General features: G+C 40.4%; 1 protein-coding gene across 1 annotated transcript in view; it reads left to right on the forward strand.

Annotated features, from left to right (window-relative positions):
- Positions 1-11,601, forward strand: part of nrn1la (neuritin 1-like a) — a 73,833-nt gene extending 62,232 nt beyond the window's left edge. The window contains exon 3 of the mRNA XM_054776715.1: positions 2,676-11,601. Coding sequence (XP_054632690.1) covers positions 2,676-2,967 — 292 coding nt within the window. The 3' untranslated portion in view covers positions 2,968-11,601. The remainder of the gene's footprint in view (positions 1-2,675) is intronic.
- The last annotated feature ends 16,160 nt before the right edge of the window (positions 11,602-27,761 follow it).

Genomic DNA, 27,761 nt, shown 5'->3' on the forward strand with positions numbered 1-27,761 from the left:
AAAGCTAAAATGCACAATGTTAAGTAAGGATGTCAGCCGATATTGGCATGAAAAGAGATATCGGATAATATTGGTATGGATTTTTCTGCCAATATTGATATCTGGGAGAGAGATCTCATCAAACTGCACTGTGCTCCACAGAGCAACTAATCTTGCAAGCGCAGTTTGCCCGTGGTTAGATTGTAAATATCTTGTCACTTCCTGTTGACCGGAAAAGGACGTTCATGGCAAGAGCTCCACCTTTGCTCCCGGAGTTTTCAACTATTTTGGTGTGTTCCTGACCACACTTGGCAATCACAGGACTAGAAGAGCTTGAACACACCCCCGGCTTGAACTCGGACCACCGAGACGTCTGGATTTGTCGAAATGAAGAAGTTATAAGTGCATCTGGTAAAGTGGTAAAAAAAAAAACATGTAATTTGAAACTGATTTTAGAATGTATAACGATTTAAATCTGTAAGGAAAAAAGTAAAAATGTATTACTGAGCTGTTCGTATAGAAAACCTAAGTCAAGTATTGAAATGTTATGAACACTCTCTAAATATTTACATGAAGCTCGACGACAGGCACTGTCTATTGAGACAATTGACTCATCAGAAAAAGAAGGGAAATCAACCATGGATGACAGAGGGACTGTAAAATACATTATATAGGAGATTTATAATACAAAAAAAACCCCCAAAAAAGCAGAAAATAAGTACAACATGTATAAAAACAAGTTAATAAACATTTTAAGAGGGTGTAAGAAGGAATACTATAGTCAATTATCAGACAAGAACAAGCACGACATTAGAGCAACTTGAGGCATCCTAAAAGTATGCCAGGAACGGTTCCAAGAAAGCAGATTACCCTCAATATTTTATAGATGGAAATGCCAAAAATGATATTATGAAAGTTGAAAGGTGCAATAACTCCTTTGTAAATATTGGACCAAATCTGGAACAAACGATGCCAAATTTTGTGTCAGTGGAGGAAGGAAATGAAAGTACAGACAGGAATCCCAGCTCCAAGTTCCTCACTGGTGTGACAAAAGAGGAAATAATTGATGTTGTCAACAAATGTTTTAAAATTTGCTGATCTCATAAACCATCAAACAGCTCAAATTATGCATAAAGCAAACAATAACCTGCTACCCAAAAACGCAATGCAATTGTTCTCAAGAAAAGAGTAGAAATGTGACCTTCGGGAACAATGTAACTTAAAACATTTATACGTGCAAACATAGCTAAAAACCTTCAGCATATCAGTATGTGGAATCAAATTATGCAACGGATTAAGTAAAAAACTAAAGCAATGCACTAAAATGAGCCATTTCAAGAAACAGCACAATCGGTTGATGTTTACAAAGTGCAAGGAACAAGAGTCCTGAACCAGTACACACAATGCAATGTCTAACCACTTTTGCACTTACCGCTTATTTCTCATTTCTAAGGACTACTTGAAGTATTACATTGTCCATAGGTGACACAAATCGTCATTACACCGGAACAACGGGCTTTTATTGCAAGTTTGAATTTTAAAAAAAATAAAAACACTGACTACTTGCGGCCGTTACCCACTAAACTCAAATCAGAACCACGGACATCACTTCCTAGCCGTCCCTCTGACATCCATCCATCCATCCCATCTTCTTCCTCTTATCCATTTCACCTAACTTTATTTCGGTGTCACAGTTTGTAGCCACAGCTAATTTACGAGGAAACGTACAGTTGCATAAAATGGACGCTAAGCTAGAGTTACACAAAGCATTAGCTCACAACTGAGTCCAACTTACCGAACTTGCCGAACGAAGTTTGAAGTTGTTGCTTCTCCGTCAGTTATTCTCGTACTGCAGCTTTTGCACACAGTAATTTGTTTTTTGTGTATGACCTCGGAATTTGCGAATGCAAATGAACAAATTATCCGGACTGGCGCTGCTAGAAACGTAATCCACACTCTCGTCATTTGTTCTTGGATCCGATTGGACGTTCATTCATTCAATGAGGCAAATTCTGTTGGGAAAATCTGTTGTCCTGCTGCAAATGACATAATAATGCTCACGTTAGTTGAATACTTTGAATGGGGACACATTTTACTCAACGCACTCACTGAACATCTCAGGTATTTTCAAGTCAACACACTAAAGTCACAGTCAAGTCATGAGTCAGTGATGTCTTAGTCCGAGTCGAGTTGCAAGTTTAGTATGATATTGTCAAGTCGAGTCTGAAGTCATCAAGAATGTGACTCAAGTCTGACTTGATTCCAAGTCACATGAATCGAGTCCACACCTCTGCTTCCTTCAGTACGTCTGATCTAACATCACACCTCATGTGTTAATTCATCACACAACATTAGTTCAAGGAAAAAGCTGCTGCCGATATTGGTATCGGTTGATATCGGTAATGAATTGTTGGACGATATTGGCATATTTGGATAATTGTAAGAAAGCCAATATCTCTTATATCAAGAGTTAATAACTTGATGCTTTACTACAGTTCATATGTGTCACATGACATCATGTACAAAGGAAGTTTACGTAAAGGTTTAGTGAACTTTCAAAGCATATTTTATCCAGATATGTGAAATAGTGAAATTCAGAGTTATCGGGTTGTTTGACTTTCGAGACACAAAAGCCAGTGTTGCTTTCCAGTCATCGACTGATTTTAATAAGACACATGTTCATTCTTTTTCTCCAGGTCGTGGGATGAGTTTCACGACTGTGCCAACGCAGCGATGGCCGGATGTCCGGAGGACGCAGCGACCGTGTGGGAGTCTCTGCGCCAGGAATCCAAGAAAATGCAGTTTTCAGGAAACCTTTACGACATGTGTTCAAACCGCAACAGTCACACATTAACCTCAGCGTCCCCGCAGGGTTCCCACATCCAGGGAGAGCTCAACCAAGAGTCTTTAAGAGGGCGAGTCAGTCATTTGGCAGCCTGCTACCACCCTCTCATGCTTCTGTCTCTTCTTCTCTTACACTTGTTTTGAATAGAACTGCCTCAACACAATGGGACTTGTGTACATATGAACTTTGTGCATTTTCCTCTTCAACTTCACTGTCCACTTTTTCCTCAACATAAGAAGAGAGGCATGCACGCTATCTTTCTGTATTTTAATCTTTCATGCAGCTATAAGTCGACAATGTGCCGAACTGCAACATGTACATAGTTAAATAGTGAGATGTTTATAGCAGCTGAGGTAGAAATGCTCCTCTGCAACCACATATTGTCACTGTGTTCTCCAGAGACCCCATGCTTGATGAGTCAGACCCATTTATGAGCCATCGCGTGAAATTCCTGGATCGATCGGATCAGATTGATCACACTCAAAGAATACATACAGTCAATGATGCCACTGTAGAGTCACTCTTTGTCAGACAAAAACTCGCAAACTTATACTCTCTTGGAGCGACTCCGTTTATTCAACTCGGCTCCACTCAACTCACACGTGAACGGCATAACACTCAACAACTGTTCCATTCAGTCATCCTCGCTCTCCAGGCATGACTAATCGATTTAAACGTAATCCGACTGTTGCATTATTAAATTAACTAGTCTTAACTAGTTCCCCTGATGATGAAAAGATTATTTAATGAGGTATCATGGAAAAACACATTTCATCATTTTCATCGTTTTTCCCAATGCACTTTTTATTTAAACTTGGTAATGTTCGAGTTTTGTTTTAAATGGCGCTTTTGGGGTTTACACAATCAGAATGATGTCGAAGGGACATGTTTTCTACAAATTATCCAAGAAAATGATCTACTTTGACTTTACTTACAAATGTTAAGACAATGGTCCTCCAAGGAGGAAAATCAAAATTTGGTGACACACTTAAGGCATTCATTGACTGCAAAGGATTCATTATTTATGTATGAAAAATTATGGTTTTGTTTACAAATCTCTGTAATTCCTTAATAGAATTATTGCGGTTTTGTGAAACCCCCAAGTCTCCAGTGTAATCACATTTTGGTCGTTTTATCTCAAATCCATTGTTATGGTTTATGAAGGCAAAGTCATAAAAGCACTCCTACTGGCCAAATACTTCTGGACCAAATTGCATATGCTCCCTTTTCTATAAGGCAAGGCAAGTTTATTTATAGAGCACAATTTGTACACAAGGTAATTCAAAGTGCTCTACCGAAAAGAAGGGTAAAATCCCTTCATAAAACATAAAATCATGATAAAATCATTACATTGTTGAATAGAACTGTTTTCAGTCTGGGATTGAACATTGACAAATCTGAGAATTGTTGCACATCTTCTGGAAGATTTACAGATTTTGGCAACATAAAACTGAAAAAGAAAATCCTGTTCAGGGTCACAGTGAAGAATGAGTGAGAGGTAAAGTACACCCTGGACTGGTCCCCCGGGCCATTGGTGAGGTATTGGGATTCTTGAAAGACAATTATGTGACACACTAATGTGCACACTACTAATGACCAGTACGTATACTGGATGTAGATTTTTGTTCAGAACAATCTTTAGGGCACAGCAATATTACACCTGATGTGTATTCTTTATCTATGAGATATAATTACTCTCTAATTGATGGCCCAAGTTGACATCTCTATGAATGCATATCAACACACAAAATGGGAACTTATTCCAAGTTAAACGACGGCCTGGGTTCAGCTCTGAAATCTCTACAAAAAACACAGTGAACCTGCAACAGTCATTTATCACAATAGAATTCAATTATCACCATCAGAACGGAAAAACTGCGAATTGTTTTCATGATTAACACATCACTTAAAAAACAGACAATTACATTAAGGCATTGACATAACGTGCCGGAAATGAATAATCACTCAAGATTAGCGGTTCTCAGCCTTTTTTCAGTAAAATACCACCAGCGTAATAGTTTTTCTGCCGAGTACGGTGAACCGTAGAAGCACCAGGCATGATCATTGGAACAACAGGCTTGGATTGCAGGTTTGAATTATGTGACAACAGGAACAATACCGTATTTTGTGGCCGATAAATCGCTTCAGGGTAAGTCAAAGCAGCCAAAAATGCACAATGAAGAAGAAGAAAAACATATATAAGCCACACTTTTTGGGGTAAATTTACTTTATAAAATCAGAGACCAAGAACAGACAATTCATCTTAAAAGGCAAGTTATAGTAATTACAATAAAATGGAGAACTACAGACTAAATAGGCGTCTGTTAATGTAGCGTGAGTATGGGGTATGTTAATGTAACATGTTAACAGTTATTCAGCTAACTAAAGCCTAAACAACATAAAAATAACTCATTTACTTGCAGCTTGTAATCTGCAGAATATGATTTTCTTTTTGGGGGGCGTTAGTGTTTCGTCTTTCTCAGTCCCTGTCCACATGGGAACTTTCGGGAAAAAGTTGCTTCCACACTGTGCCGGATTAGTAAATAGTTGCATCCAGACGGGAACGCTATCACTAAGTGAAAACAAAGTAATACACAAGACGCACCTACGCGTGGCGCAGTGAACAAGCACGCAGACGGAACCACGTGATACTCCAAACCATAGAAGAAGAAAGAACAAATGCGCATAAATCAGTCGTCTTCCGCTTACGAGAAGCGGATCACTTCTGCAAGTCATTATGGACTATAAGACAGGAGAATGTCGACTGAGGTGAGTCATGTCCATCGAAATATTCAGATATCATGTCTGCTTGTCGTCAAAGCTCACTTCTGCTCACGTGACACCGACGAGGCGGCGGTGGGTCTGTGACGTCATGATTCTCGTATTGCCTGTCAACATGGCAATGACAAGCCGGCGTTTTCAGATGTTCCAGATCACTCTGGAAGCCGTTTTCAAAAAATACCGTTTCAGGTTACCCAGAACGCCGTTCCCGTGTGGATGAGAGGCTGTAACAATAAAATACTTTACTGTTTTGACCTGAAAACGTTTCTGTGTGGATAGTCCCTGAGTTGTCATAGATTGATGTTTACATTGTAAATTTTCAGTGGTACTGGAGTGATATGCGTGGCAGAGACTGGCACACAAGCCTACAGCGCCCTCTCGTGGCTGTCAGTGTGAGAAAAAAACATATACTCTTTTAAGTCCCTCTGGAGTATACAGTATGTCGCAGGACTAGCCAAACCATGAAAAAAGTGCGACTTATAGTCCGGAAAATATGGTAATAATAATAATCATAATAATAACACAGGCTACTGTTGCAGCCGTAACTCACGCAGAGCTAAAACTCAACTCTGAAGCCGCGATGTCACATCCGGAACACATTTACAGCAAAACACACGAGCACAAGTTTTATTTATGTCTTAAATTGAATATTTTCTCTGATTATATCTACTATATTGTGTAATACGAATGTAAATGTGACTATAGGGGTGTTGTTTAATGTCTGGAGGGCTCTAACAATGTTAAAAACCATATTTAGAAGGAAGCTTTTCTATGCCATATCTATGAAAATATTCCATTTATAAAGAAGGACTCTGACTTGGCCTAAATTTGCTTATCATGGTCGGATGTGGAACCAATTAAACACAATGAACAAGGGATTACTGTTTATCTCTAAACTCTCATATACCCCCTGGAATTCCTTCAAGTATCCCGAGGTTTACTCGTGCCTCCATTTTTTCTTGGAAAGTTTTGCAACATTCACTCGTTGTTTGTTTGAATATAGAGCGAGGAGAAATAGCTGAGGAGTGGACTGCAGGGCATAGTGTTTTGCTGGCGTGACACAGCAGTTTCCTGTACAGCATACTGTAACTTCTGTAGCTCAAGTCACTGGGAAGTGAAAGTGTGCTTGAGCTGTTTTTTTTAATTGGTTCTTGCCCAGGTCTGGAATCCTCTAGGGCTCCTTCTTGGCATCCTGCTCCATAGCGCTACATTATGGGACCAATATGTGCTCCTGACAGCACTGCAGCCCGATCACAAGCCAAGTGTATTTCATGCTCCGGGAAGTGTAGTTTGAGCCCGCCGGCCTGCTGGAAATGTTTGTTATTTGAACTGGCAACGGAGAACAGATGCTTTTGTCTGGCTGAGGATCAGAAATACTGTCAAATTAAATGGGGGAAAAATAGATGGAAAACAATCACTGTTCCTCCCACTTCACATGCACTAAACCGAATCCACTGTTGAGCTGTGAGTGTTTAACACAGACGGCTTTAGGTCTACTTTTTGTTTTGACTTCAAATAAATCAAGGCTGGTCCTTTCAGCGCAATCTGTCGACACACAAGCCCTCAAAAGACAAATTCACACTTTGAGAAAGGTGAACAGGCTTAAAATTGCCACGACAAAAGAGATCTAAGGAAGGACATATCCTGACCTCATGCCTTGAGCGTATCTATTTTGCTAGGGGCAAGTTCACAAAATGTACCTACTGGACAAGAACATCAAACCAAGCACTTTTCAAATGGTATTTGGATTATGTTCTATAACTTATGTACAAGGTCATTTAGGATATTAACGTCAAAGCGGAGACTTTTCACCATCAAAGCTTCTGCTATTCTTGTTACACAAAAGCTGAAAAAAGTCAGGACTCTTGGGTTTGGATTTGGGTCACTGGAACTGTGAGAACACGCTGTATGTAGCTGCAGAGACCCATGAGCAAAAAACACAGCTAATTTAAGGATAAGAGAAGGAACATAGAGTGTAAAAATGAAAAATCTCCACTCAACCAGCTTTTACATAGGGGATACTTCACCCAGTGATATGCTAGGTCGGGTTTAAGAAGCTACTCTAGTTTTAAACTTTAATTAAACTGTCAGAATTAGTACTTGGGGGCCTTAATCACCGACTTGCAGCAATTTGGAAACCATTTCTATGCAGATAAGTTGTGGCCCTCGGAGGATAAATCTACGTAAATCATGATGAATGGATATACTGGGTTGACTGTGTTATCTCATTTGGGCAGAATTCATCACTTTGTGCTCAAAGACTAGATAGGACAGCTCTAATGTAGACAACAAGAACAATTTCACAACACTCGTTACGATACAATGGAGTGGGGCCTCTGCCAGCCAACAACGGTCCTGAAATGGTTCTTGTTTGGGTATGTTGCTACCTTAGAGCATAAATACTTTAGATCCTGCACCATCCCCTCACACTAGAGGTATCCTATGTAGTCTTTGAGCATGAACAGATGACGCCTGCTGAGCTGGGAGGCAGAAAATCAATGCCATGAGAATACAATTACCTGGTTAAATGACAATATTCACAGGTATCGGGTCATGTGCATTCCATGTTGCATACACAGTAGCCACCCGTGGTTGTAGAAAACATTATTAGCTTATAGCTTATTCTGGACAGATTTAAAAACTGTATTTTTGTATTTAGTACATTTGCTTGTTTTTTCACTGCAAAGGAAATTGAATGTTGACTTGTTTGGCCATTATTTCCCAGCACTGGAATTGATTTGAATTGAATTCAAACTATTTAGGACATTTTAATTTGTTGCCAATAGGAAGGTGGAAGTTGATGAGGTGAATTGATCATTGATTTGAATAACACACCCTTCAGAAAACTAAAGAACATGTGATTTAAATGAGGAAATCTTCAGCATTTGCCGTGACTTCAGCAATCAACGACCATGTCAGATATGCTCGTAATACTCGATTGTTAATATTGTTGTTTGAAGTACAACTAGTACTTGCGTGAGGGGGAATCACATTTTAAAGGAGGAAAATAAAATAGTAGTAGGTCTATCAGCCATAATAAAAAAAATACCAATTTCATTTTGCAACAAGCGCCTTAGTTCACCCCTCATCTATCAGTTTCAAAATCCTTGTTGGTAGGGATGTCCGATAATATCAGCCCAATATTGGCTTAAAAATGCCAGTCAATATCGGTATGTGTGTTTTTTCCTACAATGAAAGCCGATAATAAACATAATGCTGTATATACAGTAGACCTATGGGCTCCCGTATTTGTTGGCGCGCAAAAGATGACCTCATCAGACCGCCTCTCAAGTGTGTAAACAAACATGGATGGCTAGTAAGTACAAGCTCGCTCCTTCCATCCATCCTTTTTTTTTGGCGCCTATCCTCACTAGTAGGAATGTTACAATTCCCGGAAGTAAGCGACGGTAAAATCTGACACTGTCTGTGTGTACTCGATTAGGAGAGTCCGTGGCGACCTCTGTGAAAATGCTGCTTTTTCATACGATATCCCGTGTATTTTCATTCATATAATGTACATCTTTCTTAGGTAAATTACTTTTCCTCTTCAATTTGGTATTGGATTTATATTGAGTGACTTTTAAAACAAATGTCACAGCCTAAGCCTAATCGCAAGTATTTCTCTGTTTTACAATGTTGTACATGTTGTTTACAGCCATGTTGTTAAGCTAATTGCTGATGCTGTATCCGTTGGCTTCACAACAGATATGTGTTCATTCCACGACAGGAGATATGTGATGTAACACATATCGGTATTGGCTGATATCGGTATCGAAAATTGAGACTTGAACACTCGGTTGTCGGTGGAAAAGCCAATATTGGACATCCCTACTTGTTGGCCATTTTGAACTTCTAAACTTATTAATTCTGCTTGTCAATAATAATACAGTCGTCCTTGGCTACACCACGTTTCGAACGTATCGCTCCGTTGCTCTATTGTGGTTTTTCAACAATTAATTAATAAATGATCACTGTTTCGTAGTTGACTACGGCCTGTTATTAGTCCCAAAACATTGTAAGCCAAGTCATATGTAGTATTCTAGTCACAAGGCGTCAGTCATGTTACCCTGAAGAGACATTACCTTAGATTACATTACCTTAACATTGCATGGAGTCAGCCATGGCATATCCAACATGATAGAGTTCTACTCCCATTCCGTGGAAGTGGTCATTTTTTTGTTTCTCACGTTGTCTTCTTCTTCTCCACTCTGTTTGAAACCCTTTCTTAAATTTAGAACAAATAAATTGGAGGCTAACTAGTTAGCTCGGTTGATTGCTACTGTATAAGCTATGAGCGGCGGCCGTCTCTGATTACCCTGCGTGATTTGGTAGCCTGTGCATTAGTGCTGCGCAATGTAGCGTAAACATAGAGTAATGGGAGTGTGACGGTGACTATAGGGGTGGTATTCCATGTATACATGGGGCTCTAACAATGGTAAAACGTAATTAGAAAATCAAAGAGGTTTTCTACCAGTTTATGAATATTCGATCCTACTTTGCAGAAATACTAGAACCAATTAAGTTCACACTTTACAATAAGGTACACACAAATACAGTAGTTACTCAGGAACTAATGAGTAGAGGAGTTACCGAGGAACTAAGGCACATAAATTTAGAGTAGGGTTAGGGTTAGGTAGGCTCGTTCCTTATTAACTTCTGTAATTTTGTGTACCTTCTTGTAAAGTGTTACCCCAATTAACCGCGATAAACGAGGGACGACTGTAGTTTATTTTAATTGTTGACTTTGGAGCAAGGGTGACCGCACCACTCCAAAAATCAGTATTGTCAACACCAAACATGTTATTATTCTCTTGCATTGACCTGCCTGAGTCGTATTATGACTACACTGTGATTAAATGCTGGTGCTCTCCTTAGGCTTCACACAACAAAATAGGTAGGACGGGGGAAAATCGGTGTGCTTATTGTTTCATTATTACCACGGTAATACTGAAAATAAAATGAAAGATGTATGCAGTTGTTATGTCTTCATCACAATGGATGCGATTGGCTTCAAACCAACACGAAGTGAACCCTAAATTAAACAAATGCACAAAACCTACACTATATGTTCATATCCCATGTGGAAACTATTACACTCTGTTTGTTACATTTCTCAGTGTGTTGTGTTGAAGACCTGGCGTGCTGTGAAATACTGTGAACAGAACTTTTATATACACAACCACCTTTAAATCCCATTTTAAAGCAGACGGTGTCGATATCCAACAGGAAATGCCCGATGCTAATTCTCACAATGACAGAAAATACAAATTGAGCTTAAAACCAACACTGCTGACAAATAAATTCAAAAGTCAGCAGATGAAGATGTAAAAATGAAGGCCTGTGTGTTTTATGAAGGTTGTGTGTTACTGAAAGAGATGAGTTTATAACTGTCATTGTGCTGTAAATGAGCTTGTTGAACTAAGCAGCACCAATCACTTTAGACTCGTATTTATAGTTGATTATATACCGTATCGCTCTTCTCGGATGATCTCAGCCCTGAAGATATCGTTTAACATGCAGTGCAAAGATTTCTATATGTCTGTCAGTGTTGCAGCAATCAAACAGCAAGTCCAGAGCTGGCGATCCGTTACGTAAACTGACTGAAGCAATGCGCCTCGTCCGACTCGCTGTACGGTGAGTTTCGTCGTACTCCCGTTCTCATTCACGCCAACAGACGCTCTAATGTGACATCACCCACGAGAGATGGACTTTTCCTGGGATGAAAGTAGGAAGCCGCCCAACGTGTTTGCGATGCATGTGCACAGATCACATGAAGGGTCTGCTCTATGGACAGCGGCAATGAGCAGCTGCATTGTATATACACTGAAGCTTATGTCCAGCAGATCTTTCTGCTGTTAAAAAAAGTGTATGATGCTTTGCCCTCAAATTGTACTTGTCCGCTCTGTCTGTGTCATCTTCCTCCTTTACTGTGCTTCAGATATTCTCTGGTATGTCTATATATACCACTGTATGTTTTGCTACCTTTATAGAAAATGATTAAACAGGCGCTGACTAAACGACTGGATGTCATATCATTTCAACAATTCGTTTTATATTTATTTTTCTACCATTTTTTTGGGTCCTGCCAGGCTGTGACGGAGCTACGGGATGGCAGCAGCACTCTCCGGCCACCCCAGTGGCCGCCCCCACGGCTGGGGGACAATTTTGAGAAAAGCGTCTCTAACACGCCTAACCGCCGTTTCCGCTCGGACGCATTTCACTGCAGCACACAACTTTCCGTGTGGAGGAACTGTCAATAAAAAAAGTGTCTTGCGTGAACTGCAAGCGGTAGGTAAGTTTTCCATGATGACTTCGGTCGGTTACGGTCGAGTTTTCTCACGATGTTGACTTTGACTTCAACTCTGAAGCATGATTCGGCACATAAATCTGTTACTAATGGAAGCTCTCCGTGGCAGCGTGAGTGGGCATGTAAACCAAGGAGTCTAGAGTTAAAAAAGGAGTGCCGATCGGCATCCACTTCCGTATTACGCGCTGTTCGGGTTTGGCCGCCATAATGGGGAGCAGAATCCAGATGCTTGAAAACATGTGTTTGGCACACTGCTCAGCTATTAATTGCTCTCATAGACTGTCCAAAAGCAGTGGTGGAGCTACGGGGTGGCCAATGGTGGTTGTGGCCACCCTGGTCACACTCAGGCCACCCCACTGGCCATCTAGACAATTCAGGTATCAACCTATTGCCACCCCTGTGTGAGTAATGGTCTCAACTTGACCACCAGAATGACAAACTTCTGGCTCCGCCACTGCTACCATGTCCCTCGATGAAGGGATGGGAGGTTTCCCCTCCTCCTCCCTAAAAGTGCAGTTGAAGCGATGTGAAAAAATGACCAAAAATGGACAAAAATCGATCCCACGGAAAAGGGGAATTATCTGCCATTTTTGGGACCCGCCGGGACTGCCGATGAGTTTCCCCCACATTACAGACCAGAGAAGAAGAAGAAAATGCCACTTTCCAGAGGCACTGAGTTGTGGGAATTCCCCCATCCTCATCGGGGGTACGGGCAGGACCCAAAAATGACAGAAAATACCACTTTTTTTTAAGGCATTGATTTTTGACAATGTGGTCAGGGAGCCCTTAACGCAAAATCCTGTTTTTCACCTTCATTCAACTGTACCTTTATGGTTGGAAAGGGGGTGAAATCCTCACACTCTTATCGGGGGTTCCGGCAGGGCCCAAAAATGGCACTGACTTTCCAGAGAAGTCATAAAGGGGAACATTTTGTCATGTTTTCGCAGGACAGGAGCGATTGCTTCCTATCCTGCGCTCTTATTTTGGCAAGGTTTACTTCCTGTTGGGTGGAAGAGGCAGCCACTTCACGCCGCGTGGCCGCGCAGCTATCGCCAATCACTATTAGTGGCTGTTAAAAGACCAGCGTCGTCAGACGTACGGCGATGGTTCATTGTTGTTACTGTCATTGTCATTGTTACCCGTGTTCCTTGTTTCCTAGTTAGTGCTCTTACCTGAGATATTTACTCACCTGGACTTTCTGTACCCGTTATCACCGAGCCTTTTTCTCTGTCGCCTTTTGTTTACTCCTTTTACACACCATTAAAGAATCTTTATTTTTTACACTCCATCACCTCGTCTCTGCATACCGGGGGTCACGCACTCGTCAGCTCTACTCGTACCTGACAGTTCGTGATACATTTTTGCAACATTTTTTTTTTCATATTGCTTCCATTGCAATTTTTAAAATGCAGAAATCGCCACTTTTCAAATGTAGTAATCAGAAAAATCTTCTTTTTTTTTTTTTTTTACCAAATATTACTTCCAAGTCAATTTTTGCCTTTTCTGTGGGGGAGCCACCGCCGGACCAAAAAAATGGTGGTTCCCACACCCTCATCGGGGTTCCCTTTTAACGTAAGTAAGTAAGTACGTGATGTTTATTTATATAGCACCTTTCACAGACAAAGAAAGTCACACAGTGCTTCACAGTCATATTAAAAATCACAGCATAAACACAGTTAAGAGAGCCCAAATAAAACAACACAGTCACATCAGCCCAATCAGAAGTTTCGGTCAACTCTGGTCCGGAAACGAGGGCGTGAAACCATCAGTAGGTTCTGATCCACATAGCTCAGAGTGCGGACGGGGGTGTAGGGCTGACTCAGATCCCTGATCTGGGAAGGAGCCTGACCATGGAACGCTCTAAAAGCGGGAAGCCGGATTTTACAATTTCTCAGATAGGAAACTGGCAGCAAACGAGGAGTTTTTAGAATGAGGGATGTACAGTTTCCTCCTAAAGGACCTTCTAAAAAGGACGTGCTTGTCAGGTGAAAGTCATGTATGAATATTTCATCACAGCCGGATGCCTCACTAAACAGAAAAGCAGAAGCAGTTGACGATGTGAAAAAGAACTCCAAGAACTCTTTGAATTGTTACACAACAAAAGCATAAGCACACATAACCCATTCGAATGGCACCGGACACAGACACGCAAAGGAACACGCTTTTTTGTTTTAAAAGCAAAATTAGAATTCATCAACTGTAAAAACATGTAAGAATATTGTTTTATACAAAAAAACCCTTCCCTTGATTTCATTATTGCAGTTTATTCTTCTAGCTGTACATGAGCAGGGACGTGCCGACTAAACACTCCTGGTCAAATTGCATCAATTATCAAGAAAAACGTATAAATAAATTAAGCCAAACAAGAGAGCATGAGATAGAGACTTCAATTTTTGAACTGCAAATCTTTGCAAATCTCAAACCAAAGTCCAAAAAACATACGTACAGTAGACTGGTTAGGAAAACCCCCATCGTGAACATGATGTGGCTATGAATGCTGTGTCCACAACAAAATAGTTGAATTTTGCTATTAAGGATTGATGTTGTTGGCAGGTCATTTTGTCAAAATCACAAAGCTCAAGTAACTCCAACAAGAAAAAAAAAAAGAATGAAGGTTTTCTAATAATTGAAGACATTACTTGTAGAAAATGCTTAGGAGGACGAGAGGCTGTGGACCTCTGCTTTACTTCTGCACTTTAATTGCATAAAAGCCCATTTAAAGTACATGACATATTGAATAATTCTACCCTCAAATTACTTGCTGAATTTCTTAATGGTTTTGCGTCTGTCGGTATGTGTATGAAAAAACAGCTTTCTTTCGTTTTATAGCCACAAAGACTACAGTATAGGGCCGACCTTTTATTGTCTATAAAATTGTCTATAAAATGTGAGTTGTGGCGCTGTGGGTGCTTAAAGATGAACTGGATTTATTGTGTTGTGATCTGCATAAATTTACGCACTAAAGTTCTTTTATGTATGCACCTGTGCGAATTAAACAATGGTACAAATCGGCTAATATTGCTAATCAAAATGAAAGCCTTCCATCTTACCTTACCTTGGGCGAAAACAACTGCACACAGAAGGCACATGAAAAGCATGAAATGCACGGGAGCACGGTGGACGATTTGCTACATAACATGATGATCTGTTACCGGCGCATTGACACCTTGCTACACCACACCGGCTAGCTACTAGCCCGCTAGCGACTCACCCACAGCGCATCACAACGGGCTCACAAGGCCTCAGGCGACTACCGAAGGGTAAAGCTACACATTGGAGCTGCTGCTGTGTTTTTATTTTTGAGTTTGGAAATGCTCGGTGTAGGCGTTCGACCAAAATACGACAAAATACTGTTAAGTATTACATGTGAACGTGAATGTACCTGTTACTACATGGTCACAGCAAAACCATAAAACCTTGATGGAGGTTTTTGGATGTGTTTTAATAGTGGTCTTTGTAGGAGGCATAGGTGGATCCCATTACGTGTAGTAATGAGCTGTCTCTTTTTGATCTGTTTTTTTATCTTTAGAACACACAGAAAGGAAAAAATTGTGTGTTCATGTCTCACTTAAGGATTGTGGATGACGGGCAAAATTCCCAAAAAGTGCAGTTTTAAAAAAAAGACAAAATGTTGGCAAAAATGTGCATTCAATTCCATTTTCTGTTAGGTATTCACATTGTCATGATCTCAACGCAGTCAGAGCTGTTGAGCTGCATAAGCATAAGGACTCTTGCAGCGTGCCATTGCTGCTGAGGTTGGATGCAGTAAGACAATCATTTTAAACTTCTTAAACGATCCTGAGGGTCATGAAACAAAAGAGTCAAGTGGTAGACCCAAAATAGAGCATCAGAGCATCAGATTGGCTGTCCGGCAAGACACGCAGAGATCGCCTGTCCGGATGAAGGTTGGTACTGGTGCCGAGTGCAGTCCGATAACCATCAGACGGCATCTGAGAGAGAGAAGGATTTTAAGAACAAAAAAACGCCTTCAAAGGCCTCGTCTCCTTCAACCCCACAAAATTGCCCCGTTTAGAATTTGCATGAGAGCACCAAACATAAGACAGTGAAAGGTGGAAGAAAGCCTTGTTCTTTAATGAGAAACAACGGCAGCTGGCTATGTTGGGATGTTGCAGGGGGCATCCCTCATGACTGAAGGCCTTCGTCTGTGTGGTCGTGATAACAATGATCACGATAATGTGTGCTTATTTATAACAAGTGGTGACAAGCTGTGGTGAACTGATCTTTATGCTCCTTTGCTGTGCTTTGGCTTGCAACAACGTGGAAATAATCAGTACAATGCAACCAATGTTACACTTCAATGTATTCATTAGAAAGAATGATGAAAACAAAGGCACATAGCGTACAGAAATCAATAAGGAAATTGAGGCTTATTATGAGGCTTATTATTGAGCCAGATGGACGTATGAGCACATATAGTGTGAGATTAGGCACCAGGCAAAAATGTACAGCAGCACAGAGGTAACATTACTGAACATCACCTCTGTCAATTTATGCACAGCATTGACATTTGTGAGCAAGGATGAGGTGAAAATACACCTCTGTGTCTGTGCTGCGCCGGAGAAACATACACATAAGTTTCCGTCTGCCTCACACGTGCCGGACATTTTTGGCTATGTTTGTTCTTCATTGGCCCTCAGCTTATTTGAAAAATAAAACCTGTTATTCATTAATATATTATTAGATATTACACTATTATAGCAGTGATCCCCAACCCCCGGGCCGCGGCCTGGTACGGGGCCGTGGGTCATTTGGTACCGGGCTGCGCAGAAAGAAAAAATAATTTCCATTATTTTTGAAAATGTTTTGGATGTTTTATTTTGAAAGGTGCCCGGATTCTCTTTGTTACATCCGTCTCACTTGACGCATATCCATTGTGCGTCTGCTAACACAGATAGACTACTACTGTATTTTTACCATTTTTCCTTCACCTCATATTTGGTGTCAAATGCTGATACTATGTGGGAATGCATGAAGGTAAGTTTTGATGACGACTTATTGAGGGCTAATGTGCACATTTGTCTCAAGTTAATTCATGCTAGCACACTGCCTTTTACCACACGTCAAACAGCCATGTAATAATCTCTCTGGAAAAACTCCATGCTCGAACTGTTGGATGGTGGGTCGGCATTCATGTTGTGCTTTTAATTTGATGTTATTCATGTTTTAGTTTTACACTCTGTCCAAGTGACACCAGACATCCTTCCATTTTTCTGTATGCTATATCAACATTTTTATTTATACTCTCTGTTAATAGGTTGCCCTAAGAAATCTTTAAAGACCCTTCAGTTGGTCCAAAATATTGGCGCACACGTCTTAACCGGAACCAGAAGAAGAGATCATATTTCACCCGTATTAGCTGTATTAGCCTCACTGCACTGGTTACCTGTAAAATGTATAACTGAGTTTCAAATTGTGCTTCTTGCATATAAAGCACTACACGGTCAAGCACCAGTATATCTTAAAGAGCTCCTGGTACCCTATCAGCCCAGTAGAACACTGCGCCCCCAGAAGTTACACTTATTTGCCACTCCTAGAAATTTTAGGAGTAGAATGGCAGGTAGAGCCTTTAGTTATCAGGCTCCTCTGTTAAGGAACCATCTCCTCGACTCCCCAGGGGGCAGACGCTCTCTCGCTGTTTAAAAGTAAACTCAAAATCCACCTTTTTGCCAAAGCATATAGTTAGAACTGACCCCAGATATGCTGATAACACCCCTCTATGTTCCTTGGCCTAAGATAAAGACTCCTGTTTTCTGGCTTGATCTACCCTCTACCAGTCAACCCAACTGGTAGACAGAACAGACAGAAGGCCGCCCCACAGAGCCTTGGTTCTGTTCAAGGATTCTTCCCCTGAGGGAGTTTTTCCTTGCCTCTGTCGCCAAGTGCTTGCTCATGTGGGGTTTCAGTTGGTTCTCCGTTTTTATTTATGAGTGTGACCTTCATGTGTAAAGCACCACAAGATAACTGTTGTGATTTGGCGCCACATGAATACATTTCATTGAATTTGATTTTTTTTTTTAAATAGAGATTTTCATTTATTGGAGAATTAACTGCCAATAGATTGCAGCTGCATTTTCATGCTTCACTTTAAAAATAATTGAACATAAACGCTAAGTAGTTTTATGTTTGCGTTTTGTAAGGTAAGGATGCCGTACGGTTGCACCCCTAGCTGATATTCCCCTGGTCTTTCTTTTAAGAGATTTCCTTTTCATAAAGTAAAATCCAGTACGATGAGATAAACGGATGGAGCGTAGCAAGAGAGGGGACAAAAACAAGCGAAGAAGAAAAAACATTCCAGAGGAAAATGAAAAGTTGAAGGGCACATTATGAAGATACAGTATGCAAAGGAGGAGAGAACACGGGGGGAAAGGAAAAGAACAGAAAGAGAATGAAGGTTATACTAATGAGTGGTGAGACAGCACAGAGACAGAAGAAAGCAAAGAGGAGATGTGTGTTGGAGGGTTTGAGACCTTGAGCAACCAAACAAGTGGCTACGTGTAGTTCAATGCTTTATGTGTTTCAGACACATACTTTCAGCAAATATGTTTGAAAAGATTAAAAGTAAATTGTGTACCAGGCTCATTTGTGGAGGATGTTCACAGCATTGAGAACACCAGTCAGATGAGCAGTGTTGTGTGTTTCAATACTGCCTTTGCTGCCCATGAGGAGCGTATTCTCTGCACGCATTTTGTTTGTTTTTGTGCGTGTGTTTTTTGTTCCCATTTTATGTATGACGATAGCTTTATCACTCCAGCTGTGGCCTGACCTTTCCTATTATTGACTATCATCTATCGAGCTCTATGGTCTCTATGAAGCGCTGCACAGTGGAGATGAGATCCTCTTCACTCACCGCATGCGCTGGCAGACCTTTTATCTTCATCATCAAAAATACACTCTTGTTCTTCACACATTCTTTAGCACATGAACTCGGAAATGTGTCTGAATGACAGTTTTTTACAATCATTTCAACGCTAAGGTCAGAGGTTTTCGCTTAACTTTCAAAACTCTTGATACAACACTTGTAACACAGCCCGGCAATTTTTTTCAAAACCTTGCATTGCGTATTCATATAATTGAAGAAAACTTCCACGTCTGACTCTTCGGTTCAAATGACTCACCTTTCATGAAATGCTGGAACACTACTTTAGATCACCCACGCACAAGATACCGGTAGCTTCACTGCTAAGTTATTTTTTCAATCCCTGACAGTACTGCAAAAAACACATTATGCATGTTTCTATAAGGTTCTTTTTGTGGTTCTACAGTAAACAATACAGACATTGCACAAAATGTCAAATTTATTTTTGAAATACAATAGTAACGGGTTTATTTGAAGAATGGCAAAAAAGTAGCCGTAATGCCAAAAAGGTATCAATAAAAGTAAGTGCCGATGTAAAAAGTGAACACTTGTAAACAAAAATAATACTGAAACATTGTTACTCGTTACTTGTTGCATCGACTCTCCTTGCTGGAGTTGGCTAGAGGTTCTCGACAACATCACAGTGAATATTTTGACAAATCCAGGCCTGACATGTCGTACCTGGATCATGGCAGCGACCTCACTCGTGGTCATTTCCCAAGCGATGCCATGATCCACAACCATTGCTCTGATTTCTTTTGACACCCTCTGCTGTGGATGCCGTTGTCTTGGTCTGTCTTGGACAGCTGAATGACCAAAGTGACTTGGCAGTACATGCGCTGGAGAATCCTGCCTAATTGTATCGTCTTGCTTGGCTTTCATTGCGAAACCCAGACCCCAAAGATGCATTTCAAGCCAAAGGGCTTTAGACCTTTTTTGGGGATGCAAAAAATCCAAAATCTATATTTCATCTCAAATGAATGAATGGAGGAATACTGTCTAGTTGTGCACAATTACAGTATAAACAGGAAATTGATCAGGCAATACCAGACGTATGAACTTGAGTCATTCGACTTGGACTAGTGTCTGACTTGAGTTACAATTTTGATGACTCTGGACTCGTCTCGCAAGACTCGCAACTCGACTTGGACTTTGACATCAATGACTGGGGTCTTGACTGGGACTTTTGTCTGATGACTTGAAAATATAGTACCGGTACTTGAGATTTTCAGAGGGTGTGTGGGGGTGAGAGGCGGGGTACACCCTGAACTGGTCACGATGTAGCGTTTGTGTCTTTTAATTTATATTTTAATGACTAAGTATTGGCTTACACAGTTTGTCCATCACTGTATGTAATAAACTTTACTTTATAAACTGTGCTTATAACTTTTAAGGACTCAAACATTTGAAAGCCTATGACTTCGGACTTGACCTAACCAGACTTGGGATTAAAGACTTGAATATTTTAAAATACAGCACATACGAGATATGGTATCTGTCATATCATGCTAAAAAAAGATGCTTTCTGACAGTGAAATGACAAAATCAATAAAACTCATATCAGTGCAGTGTATATTTACACTTCAAAGTAATTTCAAAGTTTGGCCTAAAACTTGAATTAAAATAGTCTTCTTGCACTATCCACTTTACGTAGAGGTCTCTCAAATATCCCCAGAAGCCAAATTGGTCAAAGTTTGGCAAATTGATGCTTGCATGTGATTACGTCCTATGATGAAGTAGCATCTCAGGTCATCATCTTCATCAGCTACAGATGTGGTTTAGTGTCAGCATGCACTGGAAAGGGCTTGTTTATGGATATGAATGTAGCTTAGTAGACATTCCCTCCTATTGCACTCTATTGTAGTGAGACATAAACCACACACACACACACACACACACACACACACACACCGTACTCACACAACACCGTGCCAACACTACTACTGTATGTGCAGAAAGTGTGTGCAGTGACATTCAGTGTGCATCCAACACTGCTATGGTGCACTCAGGGAACCACTCGGCCGTCGTTCAATACTCACACACACACACACGCACACACACACGCACACACACACAGTGGCTTGTTGAATTTTGAAACCATCCCTCTTTCTTCATGATTTCTTCTCTACTCATCCTTCCTTGATGTTTTCCTCCACTCTTAATTTTACTCATTTACCCCGCTTTGTTTGCATTTTACATCGCTGTAATCTCCTAATAAGCTCCTCCCCTCCTTGTAAGATAAGCACATACACCACATCCTGAAGATGCGATTATTATTCAATGAAAAAAAAACAAAATACTGCTACAGTGCAGGTATCCCGCTAAGATAATGATTTTGCAACAATTATGCATAAGAGAGTGCAAATTGAAAACAAGAGCACTGTGTGTGTGTGTGTGTGTGTGTGTGTGTGTGTGTGTGTGTGTGTGTGTTTGTTTTGTATCTGTGTGCCTGTGTCTTTATGGGGTAGGATAAAGTTGGCTGTGACTAATTTTCCTCTGTAGTCATGGCTCTAATTCCCGGTTGGGATGGGAATGGTCCCTGAAAGAGTCCCAGTGGAAATCACAGTAGGCAGGAAGGCAGCAGCTACGAGAAACACTGATGAATTATCTATAGCTAGAGAGCTAGAGAGGGGAGGGTGTGTGGCGATAGTGAGGCCTGGAATGGCACCCAACACATCCCAGAAGTTGCACACATCTACTACTACAAGTAATATACGGCCCATGTATTTTCACACGTAAAACAGCCTGTCCTCATAACCACAATGTTGCGGTTCTGTAGACTACAACATGTATGTATGGAGTAGAGCGTACTATAAGTGCAGCATGTGTGTTTGGTGGGTGTAATATGAGGAGCATTTGCGTAATGATACGTCATTTAATAGTCATTAAGCCTGGCGAAATAATTGAATGCAAAACACATCACTGACCTGCTGTGTATCATTTCTACTGTACTACAGGTGTTTTGTTATATACCGTGTAGGTCTTTGGGTACTTCTGTATGACCTTCACGTCTTGAGCTTTACAGTGGTTGCCGCCCATTACTAGGTTTTAATTTCACACGTCATATACAGAATGTTTTCTTGTTGCATTACTCACACAGTTCCTACTGCAGGCCTTTACTCCCAAAAGGTTTTAGACATTAGGAAAATTGCTTAGATGATTAGTATATCATGATATCATTATGTGTAATGAACACATAAGCTTAGTTAAATGCCTTATATTATTTAAAAGAAAATGGGTGCATATATCATTTGAAATACATAACATAAGGAATTATACTACTACATACAGTATTTGCTCTTTGTGGCAGTAGGGAGTGTTCACTGCTGAGATTATTTTTTAAACTAGCCTAAAAGTCTGGGGAGTATTAGTATGGTTCATTTCTTGGCCTCCTCCCGCCTCACAAGACTATGCCCCAGACACACACTTGCTTTGGACAGTATCACCTTCATAGGACGGCTTCATGGCTGCCTTTCTTCACCAGAAAGCCTCCACTCCTCTATAATATTGATGAAAATATGGTTCTATCCTTCTCTTCAACCACAGCTGCTAGCATGCTGAAACTAAACATCCATGCCACATGTGTCTCCCCAAGCCACGACAAGCCATACGGTATGAAAAGTCCCTGGAGAATAGGACATACAGTAGGGGAAACAACTATTTGATCCCCTGCTTATGGTGTGTTTCTTTAAAAAAAAAAAAAAAAAGAGTGAGAGTAACAACAAAAAAAAGGGAAAAAGTGTTTGATCATTCAGACAAACATGCACTACTGTAGTACTTAGTACTTGAGAAACCCTTGTTGGAAAGCACAGAAGTCAGGTGTTTCTTGTAATTGGTCACCAGGGTTGCACACATATCAGGAGGCATTTTAGTCTGCTCCTTTTTACATATTGCATGCCAGGCATCTGCACCTCTCATCACTATTAGAGCTACTTTGACAAAAAAGAAAGGAGAGGTGAGCTATTTGATTTTTATGTATAGCTGGCAACATTTAAATTGTTCTTTATTTCCAAAGCACAAAGAGTGTGGTCTTTGTCTGTATGCTATTTTGCTGTAATTTGTCATCAAATAGAGCTATAATGTCTGAACAGTCATAACAATAATAGGAGATGAAGGAAATAGTATAGATACAAATATTATATATATTATTAGATGCCTTTGGTGAGCTACTCAATGTCAGCTGATGAGCTACTGTTAGCTGAGGGCTTTGAGGCTGTCGCTTGACATTTCAAAGTTTCAGATCCCTCCACAAAAAAGTCCAGAGGCTGGCTAGGACACTCCAGGATGATAATGTGCTTCTTCCTGACCCACTCTTTGTTCCCTTGGCCATATGTTTTGGGTAATTATAATGCTGGAAGACCCATCCATGACCCATCCTCAGTTTTTTTGGCTGAGTATTGGAGGTTCTCATCCAATATTTCACGCTAAATCAGCCTCTCAGTGTGGTGAAGTCATCCTATACGCCCCAAAGCGAAATGTTTTCTCTGCCTCCAAATCCGGTGAGTCAAGTTGACACTAGAAAGCTAAATGTCGGTCTGGTCTGACCACATCACATTCTCCAAGCCTTCTTTGAACCAATCAGGTGTTCATTGGGAAACTTGAGACGGGCCTTCACATGTGCCTTCTTGAGCAGGAGGACCTTGCAGTCATTGCATACCGTTTTACTCCAAAAGTGGTACCTTCTCACCATCTGTCTTACTGATGGACTTCCATTCCAATCTTGTGCAGGTTTACAATCCTGTCGCTGAGGCCCTTTGGCAGTCTTGCCCATTGTGGTGGGGAGGGTTGAATGGAAGGGATTGTGGGTCTGGTTAAGGTTACCTTCCTGAAGGGACAGGACTAATTTGTGTATCTCGTCGTCACATAAACAGTCTGTGGGGGTCAGAATTCTCACTGGTTGGTATTTATTTATTTTCCTCAAATACAAATTAATTTATTATTACACTATTAATGTTTTTTTCTGAAATTTTGTTAATATCCTGCCACCCTCTGTTAAAAGAAACCTACCTACCTACCATATACTGTAAAGCAGGCTTGTGCAACATTCCCAACTTAAGTGAGAATATCTCCCAAATTCCAATTCAATTCCATTAATTTGAAATGAAATTGAGGTTACAAACACAACGTAGAAATTACAAAGTAAAAATCCAATTAAAATTGAAAGGTGTAAGTTGTGGTAGCAGTATCCAAATTCCAATTTATAACTATGTTGTATTCCAGGACCATACTTTACAGTAAATTCCATAAATGACTGTTAGAAATATTACTATTAATCTTATGTACATATTCTATTTTGCGGTAATAACAGCAAATATTTTTGATCGACAATGAAGAATGAAAGTATCTTCTATATAACATATTGTTTAATTTGATGTATTATATCTTTCAAATTATGGAACATGGTGGAAAAATTTCCCAGAATGCTTTACTTTATCCAAGTAAAGCATGCTAGCTGCACTTGCCTGCAAATACCTGCATCCTCAGCACCTGCTGACAGGATCTTTAATGTTGCAGGTAAGGTATCATCATCTCAGTGATAAAACCTTTGGACGTTGTGACATTGCAGCAATGTTACCCGATAAATTAAGAACTGTAATAAATGATTCTTGCATTTACCACATTTGTTCATTTTCAAATGAAGAAAATATTACAAATATTAAAAACTGAGAGAATTTCTTTGAGTGTTTACAACGTATTTTTACTATTTAAGCCAAAACCTTTGTTGTACATAACAAATTCTTCTGTTACTTGGGTATAAGGAATTTCTCTGAACTGGAATGAATTTAATTCCAATACATTTAATTTCTGTAATTCAAATTATGATTCAATATCTTAGAGCTAACTAGTTGAGCTAACTCATGCCCGAAGTCAGCTGGGATAGGCTCCAGCATACCCCTGCGACCCTAATTAGGATAAGTGGCATAGAAAATGAATGGATGGATGGATAGTAGAGCTAATTCAATTCAATTCACTGCAGATATGATGTCAAATGATAAATTGGGGCTAATGCTGTCTCTCTGGCTCTGGTTCTGCTGGGAATTAGCTTACATCTACCAGATTTTTTTTTTAATAAACTATGTATTTGTGGCAGAAAATAATTATTGATAGAAGTACACTGCCATAATTACATTACATTCATTTTGGTGTAGTAAAGAACATTTCCACAAAACGTTGCTGAGGGAGTTTGCATGTTCTCCCATGCTTGCATGTGTTTTCTGCAGGTACTCCAGCTTTCTGCTACATCCCATTGGCAACCAGTCCAGAGTCAGCTGGGATAGGCTCCGGCTCAACCCTGACCCTGAACAGGATACGTAAGTGATAGAAAATGATTGAAGGAATTGCTGAGGGGGGCCGACTGATTAGCATGTTGGCAACACAGTCAGGATATCTGGAAGATTTGGGTTCGTATCTCCGTTTGGGCATCTTTGTGTGGAGTTTGCATGTTTTCCCCGTGTTTCTCCGGGTACTACTCCGGGTAGGTTAATTGGAAACTCTCAATTGTCCGTCAGTGTCTATGTGAGTGTGAATGGTTGTTTGTCTATACACCAGTCCACACCAGTCCAGGGTATACCACATGCCTCGGTCAATGTCCTTTAGATGGCAGCAGCCAAATACAGCCATCAGTCCCACAGGCGTCCTGTCGGCTATAATCCAGAATCAATGACTAGATTGTGCAGATTACCTACAAGGCATGACATGACCTCACTCCTTGCTGCATCTCAAACCACTGTGCCCTCTGCTAGATAATCTGTCTTTTGCACACGCTGTGAAACCAGAAGTGAATGCACCGCTCCGTGGAATCCTCTTGTGCATTATCTTTCTGTTTCTCCTCATTTCAGATTGTAATTCAGACTTTACATTTGTTTGAATATCACTTATTTCATGTTTGTTTTGCTTGCAAAGCTCTTTCTCTTCTTGCTCTGTGACCTGTCAATGAATCACTGTTTTGTTAGATTTCACTTTGTCACTTAATCCTTTTCCTGTTCTTAGATTTGTTTTAATCTTGCTTGTTTGTCTGTGTCTGCGTTGCGCTTTGTAACAAAGGAAGCTTTTCAATTCACCTGCAACTGGGGATGGATAATTTTATTTTGAACATGCATACAGGTTATATTGGAAACCATCACATATTACAATTACAATCCCACGTGTCCAAAAAGGAGTAGGAAGATGTCAGTCTTATTTAATCCTAACCCCATTTTGTTTCACATCAATTGCTAATACGTTTGTTTGTGCACTTCAACATGTAGAATTTACCCATTTTGAAATAAAAACATCACATAAGAAAACGATAAGGCAGTATTAAAATGTGTTACAATTGGAGGCAAGGGTTGTAATGTATAGATAAATGATGTAACATTCACAATAAAAAAAATAAATACTGTACATAATAATTAAAAGTTAATAGTTGACAGAAACATAGTTGGATGTTGAGTGAGTACAGACAATGTAATACTGTAGTTCTAAGAAATGAGAAATAAGTGGTAAGTGCAAAAGTGATTACACATAGGATTGTATGTACACAGCCGCTCAGGACGACGACAGGAGCAATACAGTCGAACCCGTCTTAGCGGCCACCTGTATATAACGGCCACCTGCCTATAGCGGCCACTGAAAAATCCCCTGCGGAAAATTTACGTGTTATATACTCTGTATATAGCGGTCACCTGTCTAATGCGGCCAGTGGCCACCCACTTTGTATCCGTTGGTCAATATCTGACCGCATATAGCGGCCAAAATACTGACTTTAGCAGAAGCTTCATGCACGAAAAAGTTTAGTTTTTTAATCAATGAAGCGTGTGTAGACTTTAATTACTGAGTCCTAGCTCAGTCACAATCATTCACAAGATCCACACAAACTGTCAGTTTTTCGACAAAAAAAAGCCGTCTTCTTTGGAGTTTGTTGCAGACAGTGACACCGTTTATTTCCTGGTGTGAGACAATGTGCACTGGTCAATACTGTAATGACGCTTGTTGTGGGGAAGGAGAGACTCACGTCGCCGATGCACTTTAATCGCTTTATTAACAGCGGAGAACACTGCAGGACTTTACATCCACGCCAACATTAACACACTTCCCAACTCTCTCGACACTCACAGCTAGCACTGAGCCTAGCTCTCCTGCTCGTGACGTCGCACCGTCACTTCCTGATGAACTAAAGCTGTAATGACACCCTGCCGTATATATAGTGGCACAGCTTTGTTCTGTGGGTGGTGTAGAATAACAAGCCTAGTTGTTCTGTACAACTTTTATCCGCCGTCCCACAGTGCCCTCTACTGGTCAACATGTAACAGTATAATTATATGTACAGCTGTATCTGCAAACACAACGAGCTTCTAATCACAGACATGTTAATATGTGTGCGCACAAATTCAAAATGGCCGCCAACCTGTCTATAACGGCCACCTGCCACTTTTGCCTTTTTCCTTTAGTGGCTGCTATAGACAGGTTTTACTGTATGTTTTAAAAAGCATACAAAAACACTACAGCCAAACGGCGCCAGGACGCAGCACGGTCAGAGGAGAGAATAAGCGTGAGTCACTTAATAATTTACTTTGTCCAACCTAATAGATTGATCATTAAAATTCAAACACAATTTGAACTTTGCGAGTGTTTAAAATGAGAGACAATGTGTACAAAGTGTATTGTGAGTGGTTTAACAGCCTTAAAACATATATAATAACTGTAAACAAATAAAGTTGGGTAGTTTGAGGATTTCACTTAATGCAAGCTATTTTGGGAACTTATCCTCCGCGATAAACGAGGGAACGCTGTACAACATCATATGATGATATGCCTGTAAACATTCTCATTCATCCAGGTCATTGAATTCTTAGGGCACTAAATGGATTCCAACTGGACTGTTCAGGTTGTCTTAGAAGACGTTTCACCTCTCACCCGAGCAGGCTTCATCAGTTCATGCTCAAAGTCTAGGTGGGACACACACCAGTCAGACTAGATAAGACAGCTCAAGG

The sequence above is a fragment of the Dunckerocampus dactyliophorus genome, chromosome 5 (assembly GCF_027744805.1).
Source record: "Dunckerocampus dactyliophorus isolate RoL2022-P2 chromosome 5, RoL_Ddac_1.1, whole genome shotgun sequence".
Lineage (NCBI taxonomy): Eukaryota > Metazoa > Chordata > Actinopteri > Syngnathiformes > Syngnathidae > Dunckerocampus > Dunckerocampus dactyliophorus.